The sequence below is a fragment of the Macrotis lagotis genome, chromosome X, assembly GCF_037893015.1.
Source record: "Macrotis lagotis isolate mMagLag1 chromosome X, bilby.v1.9.chrom.fasta, whole genome shotgun sequence".
Classification (NCBI taxonomy): domain Eukaryota; kingdom Metazoa; phylum Chordata; class Mammalia; order Peramelemorphia; family Peramelidae; genus Macrotis; species Macrotis lagotis.
Genome location: NC_133666.1, coordinates 522,325,700 through 522,336,148, shown reverse-complemented (window position 1 = coordinate 522,336,148; position 10,449 = coordinate 522,325,700). Strand labels below are relative to the sequence as shown.

General features: G+C 34.3%; 1 protein-coding gene across 4 annotated transcripts in view; it reads right to left on the bottom strand.

The window, feature by feature from the left end:
- Positions 1-900: 900 nt before the first annotated feature.
- ELOVL2 (ELOVL fatty acid elongase 2) overlaps positions 901-10,449 on the bottom strand; it is a 115,875-nt gene continuing 106,326 nt past the window's right edge. For all 4 annotated transcript variants that reach the window (XM_074208037.1, XM_074208035.1, XM_074208036.1 and 1 more), the window contains 3 exons: positions 7,816-7,940; positions 6,146-6,280; positions 901-4,274 (listed from right to left, as the gene is read on the bottom strand). In XM_074208037.1, coding sequence (XP_074064138.1) covers positions 4,149-4,274; positions 6,146-6,280; positions 7,816-7,940 — 386 coding nt within the window. In that variant the 3' untranslated portion in view covers positions 901-4,148. The remainder of the gene's footprint in view (positions 4,275-6,145; positions 6,281-7,815; positions 7,941-10,449) is intronic.

Genomic DNA, 10,449 nt, shown 5'->3' with positions numbered 1-10,449 from the left:
TTCACTTTCTTCAAGTCCCACCTAAAACCCCACTTTTTATAGGAAGCCCTTCCTGATCCCTCTTAATTCTAGTGTCTTATTTCTCCATTTATCCTGATTGTAGTTGTCTGTATGCCATCTCCCCCATTAGACTGAGAACCAGAACACTATCTTTTCCTTTTCTTTGTGCAAAGAGATAGGGTATATTAAAAAAAGAGATAAGAGTGAGAAAAGAGATAAGGCATTTCCTTTTATTGCCATTATAACTGAATAGATAGAATAAAAAAATAAGATACTGTTTGGGTTTCGCAAGTGAGGCAAATAAGGCAAGGGGAATTTGTGTTAAAATGGTATCTTGTTTTCTTTTCAAACCTGTGATTTAATACAGGTGGAAAACTCTTTCCACTGTTGCATATCCATAACTCATCTCTAACTCAAAGACCTCCACGCCTGGAACCTTGGAGAAGTTGCGTTTTTGCCTAGGGTCATAAAGTTAGCAAGTGTCAAAGTCAGAACTTAAATTCTGATTTTTCTGGCTGAAAGGTCAACCCTAAATCCAATATACCACACAGATTATATAAAATTATAATTTAGGATTCCTGTTTCTATCAAAATTTGACTCAAATGCTACCTTTTACTTCATCTTTTCTGCTTCCTTTCAGCTGTTAGTATTTATTTTACATTTGAGGAAACTGAAACCAGAGGAAGTTAATTGATTTGCCCCGATCACTAAGGCAGGGAATGGCAGTGCTAATATCCTAACTCACTTTCTCTGATTCTACTATTACACGCTATCCTAAAGAACTAATATCTCACCAAAACAAATAAGGAGCTGAGTATTTAAAACCTTTCTTGTTCTAAGTATTCTTTTGGGTGATAAAACATTTAGATCTATAAACAAGAACACATTTAGGAAAAATCATGACACATAATTGCTTAAGGTAAAAATAAATTTAATATATAACAATCATATACTGAGCACTTTTAATATATGAAGAAAAATGGCTTCTCCTGCCTCTCTGCCCACTCTTATCATGATGCTGTATACTTGAGACTTAAGTCCTTTCTTTTTGAACACAAGAAATTGATGTCCTTATACAGGTCTCAAACAGAAAAATACCCAGAAACATTCACAAAAAGGAAAGTGTCTTTGACTCTTTGGAAAGATTCAGATTGGTTTCTTACCCACTTGTTTCCCTCCAACCTACCAGCACAAATGACATTTTTCCCTTAAAAATAAACACAGATACTACTCAGGTGAAAATAATTTTATCCTTCAGTACATATTACATGAATGATAGCACTTTAAAAGTAAGTTGAAAACTTTCATGTTCCATTCTGCTTAGAACATTTCATTTTTATTGGGTAACACTATCAACAGATGCATTTATTTACTAAAATCTATTTTTTCACTGTTAAGGGAAAAGAGCATTTTTCCCCACTCAATAAACTCTGCTTGAACTTATTTCCTAAACAACATAGGATTAGACAGACATGTAAAAGTTTTATTTACAATGTTTTTATAAGAAATCATTTAAAAAAATTCAATATGTTTCTGTTCTTCAGTTACAATATTTCAAAGGTGTTTTAAGACAGAAGTATTTGGAACACACCTGATTCTGTTCTCATAGCTTAGATTTCAAAGCTATTGAGTGTGTGCCTTTTTCCAAGCCCTTGGTTTATGATTTTGTATGTATATTATAGCTATATATAAATGTGTATGCATTTTAAAATTAGGCCTCATTGAAACTAAAGGTCAGTCTAGAATTGGAGAAAGCTCTGAGCTAACATTGAACTATTAATTAAATTACTTGTGTATTCAAGACTGCCAGCTTAAATGCTTGCTTGTCTATGAAGGTTACCCCAAAAGGTCAGATTTCCATCTCTGCCTCCAGCAGGTTCCGGAGCCATCCTATGCTCACAGCTGTTTGACTCTATGATTCAGATGAAAGCGGACCTACCCTCTTTGCTTTTCAGGTTTAAGTGGCATGAAAAGATGACCAACTAGTGCAATACTCATTTAGCCAAGGATTTTTAGTGCTTCACTGATAACTAAACAATTTGACTGGAAGAAGCAGGGCCGGTGAATGGGGCTTTTTGATGGCTCTTTGTAAAAAAGTTCATTTTTACCTTGATTGTACTTGTTACAAGATTCAGTTTTGTCTAGGACCTAGATTTGAAGAAAAAACTTATTTCTCAAATAAGCATCCTTCTCATCCTGTTTTATTTTTAGCCAAAGAGAAGCTATGACAATTGCTCTCAACTCTAGCTCTAGATTTAAAAGGCATTGTGCAAATGCTAGGCTGGCTTGAAAGTGTGTCCCTGGAGGTCTATTAGAAGGCAACTCCAGTGAATAAAGATAGAGGCTAATTAATGCAAGATAGAAGAAATTATTAAATACACAGAACCCTAGAGGAGTACGGACTTCCTTGCAATATGCCAGAAATAAAAAATCCTAGAGTGAGAAGGCTCCAACATGGAACGGAAATCTGATCTGTTGTTCTCAATAGAAATGGGTCTAAGTTCATAAGATAATGTTAAACTGTGGTAAGAAAAGGATAAACCAAGTAGTCAAAATGACAATTTACTGACACTGTACTTGGGTGACCTCTCAGAAGGTGGACTCAGAAGCCTCCCAAGTGAGTAATGTGAATGAACGAGAAATCAGGGGTGATCGTAAGTTTTTATAAGAAAATAAAAGTTATTAAGGGTAGGTGGAAAAGGTGACAAAGTGGGTAGAAAATTACCAATTAAAATGCTTTTCTGTGGCAACTATGCCAACAGGATGAATTGTAAAGCATCTGCAGTAAGCCCAAGTGTGGGTGAAAGGATAAAATTATAAAGCTGCTCATTCTAATTTTGCAGGCTAGAAATTAATCGCTTTCAAATATTCAGACAACTCTTATTTCTAATGTCAGGTTAGATCATAGTATTAAATCTCAAGATTCTTTTAGGGAAAGAGGGGAATTCTCATTAGGGCATTCCTCTGCTTTTAAGGTTGGCCCCCATTAAATATAGAAATGCCGGCACATTATCCCACTAATTTTCCAAGGGGATTCTTTTTTAGCAGTACATCCTATGGTACACTTCTTTATTCTGTGACTGTAGAATGTAAATGGCTTTCAAAAGCTGGTATAAGAGAACTATTGCCATGTCTCCAACTAGGTCCAAAATAAGCACCATAAAAATTTCATCTCTTTTGTCTCCATTTCTCAGTTAATTCTGATTTCAAAACAAATGTCAGTGATGCAAACAACCCAACAGAAGAGAAGATTGGACTCTAGTAATTGCATAGACATAAGAGTGAACAACCAGAATCAGAGGGTACTTTTAGTACTGAGCAGAGTGTCCCCCTGCATCTTAACTAAACCAAAGGCTGAACCTGTGATAGGAAAGTGATAATTTAAAAGGACCAAGGACTCCATGAGTTTTTGAAGAGTCAGATTCCTAGCCAAAGTCTCTGTGGTTATGAGGATTTGGCAGTGCATGTTTTCTCTCTTAGCTAATTTTCAAAATTAAAAAAAAAGCAAATTCTATCACAAATTCACTAAGATTGTTTTTGGAAGAAATAATTAAAGAATGTGAGACAAAGTACATTGTGGTTTTGGAAAGAAAGACATTCCACTTGATCCCTTTCTTTCCTTGTTCCACCTTCTCTTTAAAATGATTTCTAGAGATTTATGCCATATTGAGCCCGATGGATCGACTTCTCTATCCACAGGTGTTTACTACCTACTATATATAGACTAGAAGATAACTAACACTGTAGTCTAAACATTTTAACCTTAACAAAACCCTAACTTTTTTTTTTTACTTGAAGGCTTACCATGAAAATGCTTAATGTTCTTTGGATTTACTTGGAAAATAGTATATAAGGCATCATAAAAAAAAGAAACATGGGGGTGGGAGGGCACTTGGGAGGTTTTTTACATTAACGTTGAGATCTAAAATTTTCAGCATCATCTCAGTGGTTAACCTTTGACCAAAACATTTAGTAAATATGTTAAACCTAATAGCAATGAATTAATAATACATTTTTGGTACAAATGATTTATAAACAACAGATGTCAGTTTGTACTAAAACTTAAAAGAACTGTTTCAACTCAGTTTTTGTTTTAAAACAAAAGAATTTCTTAGGTTCCATTGTTTTCTGTTATTTTTTTCTATTTTCACTGTGCTTTCTTGTTCCCAATTCCATTAACTGCAGTGATATGAACTTTGGGAAAACCATTTGTGACTTCTTTCTCTGTAAGTTTCTCTTTTGTATCTTGTTGCAGAGGCTTTTTCCGGTATGTCTGTTGGATAGGCAAATCAGAAAGAAAAGTATTTCAGTGAGAGCTTTTCTATATCTCTAACTTTTTTCCTGAACACTACTTAAAACTTTTGAAAATGATGGACTTTTGCCTCTTCACAATATGGCTGCTGCTGATCTTTTCCTTTCCAGGCTTACTGTATATTATTCCTTTTTATTCACTAAACTTTCTAAGTCAAATTGGCTTAATTTCTGTTCCCTGAACACAACCTTTTATCTTCTGACTTCGTGTCTTTGCAAAGACTGCTCTATAGGCCTAGAGGGCATCCCTTCTTCACTTTCACTTTCCAAACTTCTAGCTTCTTTCAAGGCTCAGCTTGGTAGCCTTCTCCTCCCACGTGAGACTGTAATCTAATTCCTGATCCCTGCCCCTCACCTTTGCTGATGTCTCCTCTTCTCCCTCCCAAATTCCCTTGTAGATATGATTTGTACATGTTTTATGTTTACTTATCAGTGTGCCTATTGTTTCTCATCAATAGAATGTAAACTTCTTGAGGGCTGGAAATGTTTTAGTTTTGTCTATTTCCACCCCTGAGCATAGTGCACCTATTATGTTTAATAGCTGCTTAATAAATGAACGTAGAATTCTCCTTTGTTCAAAGCTAGAATATCCTCTGAGCTCTATTTATACATAAAAATAAGTGTCAAAGTAGTTGCATAGTTTTCAATAAAATCTTGCTTATTTCACATATTCTGCACTAGCCTATATGTCTCTAATGTGACTACTGTGCAATGATTATGTTTTGAGAAAGTTCAACCAAGTTTTTAGACTCAAAGAGGTCAATCCAAGCATGTTTGAAAACCTGCTTATATAAGGACATAACATTTTACAATCAAATGCTATTGAGGCTGTAAGCAGGAGAAGCCAGGGTTCTGATCCAGATCTGAATTGGCTTGTGTCATTCCCCACTATTCTGCCAAAATATATGAGTTCACCTGCAAAGGCTAAGCAAGGAAATTGTTTTTAAGTCAGTCAAGGATATCAACTTTATTCACATCATATACTTTATTTACATAGAGCTTTGGTTTAATTTGAGCCAGAGCACCCAGATCCATACATTACTGGACTAACATCTGCTCTTCTTTGTTTCTGGTTATGAAGTAGCAAAGAGAGTAACACTCTTAGCCCTCTCTAATACAATCTTTGGCAACTTGATCTATTTCATCTGCAATCATCCCTAGATAATCTTATAGAATATTTATCTTCTGTAGCTAGCCAATTTCAATAACAGATCGAAAAGTTGTCAAAGTACAAGTTCCTCTGACTATAATTTGGCTAAAACTATTAAGCAATAATTTTAGCAAACACAAGTAGGAAATAAGAAGGAACTCTTTGCTTCTCTATAGAAACCACAATCAAATACAATTTCAAAAATTGTTTTGCATATCAAATGTCTTTTTATAAGAGATTAATTTACAATCTCATTCATTTGAGGCCTATATTTTGTCATCAGTTCTTAAATAAAAAAGTTGTTATTAAATTGTATATTGAATCCATCTACTTTTCTGGGTATAGTAAATTTTTCTAATCACTTGATAAGAAAAAAGCAAACATGACCTTCCTTCATTTGATAATTTGAAAGTAATTTTTCCAAAAGGAAAAATGAAGCCACAACTCTGACTGGTAGCATAACAGCAAGATTTAAAAAAAAAAGCCCATTTATAAAACATATCTTCTTTTGTTTGTTTTTGCATGTAAGACTTCCTGGACCAGGCTAAATTATCATATGAGACATCACTCTAAAATCTCAGTCTTTGAAAGTACAAAGGAATCATATATGTGATGTCAGGATGGAGACATCTAGGAAAAAAGATAAATTCTTTTTCATCAGAGAATACTTATGTTCAACTCACCTGAACGTAAAAATTTAAGAATAAGATGACTAATGTGAGCATGTAGGAAGACTGGAAGATGAGACAGCCAAAAGGAAAGCCACAAGGTATCACAACTGCACTTAAGGTGTGTGATATGGTCAGCACAAACTGGATCTGTAAAAGTCACATAAAAATCAAAGTTATGGATGATTCAACTTTTGAGTCACATAAAATCTACTTTGAAATCATAAGACTTATTCCTTATGTTTTACTGAGTATCATAGTAAGAAATATCAGAATAATTTCAACAGAAATCTTTTATCCTAGGTAGAATATAAGCATTTAAATATTCATTATATGAAATATATAATATATAACTAAATATATTCTATATAACTATGTTTTCAGAGGTTGTGCAGCACAGGGAAAAGAATTCTGAATTTAGAATTGAAGTTCATTTTTCAGTTGTTTTCAATCATTCTGACTCGTGACTCCACTGGTTTTTTTTGGCGGGGGTAAAGGTACTGAAGTGGTTTGCTATTTCCTTCTCCACCTCATTTGAGGCAAGCAAGATTAAGTGACTTGCCCGGGGTCACACAGCTAGGATTAGATTTGAAGACCTGGGTTCAAGTCCTAGTTTTGCAACTTATTTATTTGTGCAACCCCTCTGAGCTTTAGTTTTCTTTTATGAGATGAGGGGGTAGGACTAGATGACTTCTAATGTTATCTCCAGCACTAAATCTATGATCTTTGACTTCTCTAAGTCACAGCTTTCTTTTTAATGTCAATTGTATATTTACATACTGCAGAAAGAAAAGAAGGCTAGTCTTAGATTCAAAAAAGCAACATTAAGTCCTATCTCTGATCACAGCCAAGTTAGTGCCCCCAGGCAAATCTCTAAGCCTAAAAATTGCAAAGAAAGTACCAGACTGTATTGGTTAAGTCCTTTCTAAACTGGGAACCCCTTAAATCTATGACATTTCCTCTCTTCCCCTCCAAAAGACTGATTTCCTCCCCAATTCTCTTTCTATTGAATGAATAGAGATGCTACTTATCTGATTTAGGGGAAAAAAGATTTTAGCCTATGAATAAGTTTGGAAAGTTTCTTTTTTAAAGAAGCAATGTAGGGGGTGGCTAGGTGGCATAGTGGATAAAGCAACAGCCCTGCCCTGGAGTCAGGAGTACCTAGGTTCAAATCCAGTCTCAGACACTTAATAATTACCTAGCTATGTGGCCTTGGGCAAGCCACTTTACCCCATTTGCCTTGCAAAAACCTAAACGCCCCCCCACCAAAAAAAAATAAAGAAGCAATGTGATGGAACTGAAAGAATACTAGCTCAAGAGTCAGGAGACTTGGGTTCCAGTCCTAGTTCTGCCAGTAATTAGCTGTTTGATCTTGATCTTCATATCTTATGTTCCCCATTTGTAAAATGAGGGGAATAGATGTTCTCCAGAGTTCTTTTGAGCCTTGATATTCTAAGGTTTTATAACTTCTTGTCTATTTCAAAGTAGCACCTAACCTACCCACGTGTACAAAGGATACTCCCAAAGATAAAAGGATTAGTTCTTAAAAAGTCAACCATCAAATTTATCATCTTTTAACAGGATAGAGAGATCTTGGGTATCTTCCCTCTTCCATGAAAGTATATGGATGTTACCTATATGCTGCCTATAAAAGGAAAAAAAAGTTGAAATAAAGGTTAACATACCAGTTGTGCCTGTGTGAGGTATTTCTTCCACCACAGATACTTGTGCATAGATGGAATCACTGAAAGTCCATAGTAGGAGTACATTAGAATGTGGATAAAACTGTTCAATGTTGGTCCAAAAAAACCTGTGAAAAATATAGCATGAGAATGACTATTTTAGAAATCTTGATGAAGCTCATTGAGATCAAAATACAATTATTGTTTGTTTAAAAAAAGTTCTTTTCTGTGTATAGAGAATAGAAATTATCAAGTAATTCTAATAATACTAATAATAATTACTCTAAAAGCTCTACACTGGTTATGCCATTACTCTAAATATTTAGGACAAGTTTATTGTTGGAAGGACTGCATTGTAGATCTTTTACTTTTTTCCAAAAAGGCTGCAATTATCATCAGATTCCCTGATTTGTGTTTATTAGACTAATGAAGATGACACATGCTCCTGGCTTGCAGTTAATCTGACTATAATCAATTAGCAAACATGTTATGAGCATCGACCAAATGGATATGGAAATATAAAACAGAGTATCCAAAGTCATTCCATAAATAAATGCTTAATGACTAAATGATAAGATAGGCTATGCTGTCTTTAGCCCATCTTTGGTTTGAGGTCCTACCTATCCAAAGTCAAATTTTATATTCCAATACTTCTTCCATAAAGCCTTCCCTGGAGCTCCTCTATTTAAAAACGTTCATTTGCTCCTGTGAAACCTCATAGTGCTTGATAATATCCCTTAATGCACCTTACATTTTATTTTGAATGACAGGTTTTCTTTTTTCCTGCATGCCTTATTACCCCTACTGATCTATAAACTTCTTTATGTGCAAAGATGTGTCTTATTTATCTTAGCAAGTGCCCTAGCTCCAAGCATAGTGCCTTCAATATGGGAGGCATTTAATGTGTAATGGAATATAAAATGAGAATATAAAATGAGAAGACTAGACTAGTTGGTTTTTGAGGTTCATTCCAGCTCTGAGTTTAGGACCCTAATGCCAAAAGTTAATGTAATACCATTTTGTAGTTCTCCTGGGTAATACTTTGATGTTTAAATACATATGCAGTATGTATTTAAAGTGCAACTTTGAATATATACAGTAAATTCATGCTGCAGTTTGTCCAAATGTGCAAATACATACCTGTACTAAAGCTTAGAGAAAGGCTTACCTGTAGCAACCATTTATGTTTTGGAGAAGGTGGTTGTATGGCTACCTTGCCATATTATAATCACCCAATCTTTAAAAACTTCCCTGTGATATCAAAGTATCTGATAAGCAGAGACAGATAATTTTGAATAATATGGTGACAAATGGTGTTGGGATGGGGTGGGACAGATCTGGCTTCCCACTCTGGAATTCCTACATTTCTTTTCTGCATCCTTATACCACCATGTTGAAGCTAAAGGCTAACAACCTGTCTCTTCATCCTATTTGTCCATTTATGTAATAAAAGTGACTGCATTTTATTTTTCTGAGGAATTCAAAACAAAGGATACCAATCTTGTACAATAATTCCCAAAGTAATAGACCTTTTATCTGTTTGATAAATAGGGAAACAGATGTACCAATAGTAATTGCCATACATGTTAGCTTTAAGATTTATAAAGTGCTTTTCCTACATGATTTCACTTGATCTCCAGAACCTTGTGAGGTAAGTAATATAGGTATTTTTAATTTCAGTTTTAGAAATTAGAACTTAGTTTAGGAGATTTAGCAGCTTACCCAGGGTCCCACAGCTAACTTCATGAGGCAGGATCTTCCTGATGAACCCAAGTTCAGTGACATATCCATTATTCCACACTACCCTCATTAAAATTTTGGTTAATTGAACATATCATTGGATAAATTATTTTTACTTTCACAAAAATACAGTTATTGATTTTTATATTAGGTCATTGGACAGAACATTCAAGGAAGTTTAGTAATGATATTTTTCACTCAACTGAGTTCCTCTGACCTTCACTAACAAAGACAAATATATGAACATCTACTAAATATCATTCTCATAATAATCAATCCTGCATGCAGTTTGTTACTTGCAAAATATTCTATTAACACTAACCAGGAGTCTGTGGGTATGGCTGTTGTTTCAGGATTTATTTTTAAATCTGAGGAACAAACTAAAGTTTGTTCATTATTCTTTGGACTCTCTAGTAGCTTGCCCACTTCTATTAGCAATTGAAGAAATTAAATTCAAATCCTTCTGGGAAAGATGCCAAAAGATTTTATTTTCTGTTTCACACTGGTTTCAATTTGCATTTTTTTCATTAATGGGTGAAATCCAGTTACATGTCTATGGAATTTTAAGTAAGAATATCAAGATAGAGTTCCCAATCTCTGGTCAAGCCATCTGATGTATATTTGACCCATTCTGCTTTTGTAAATACTGAATATATTTATGAACCTAAATATTTGATTACAGAAGTAATTTCTATTTTTGAGAATGGAGGAAAAAAAGCAAGGCACTAATGTAAACCACATCATTATCTGTGATCATAGATACTAGTGTGTAGTCATTGGAATACTCACAGCTATACTAACTAAAGTATTAATGTGCAAATGTGGATATTTAAAAAGCTTCTGATGCTTTGCAAAATTGCTTCAAATTTTAGATAAAAATTTTAGATAAAAAAATTA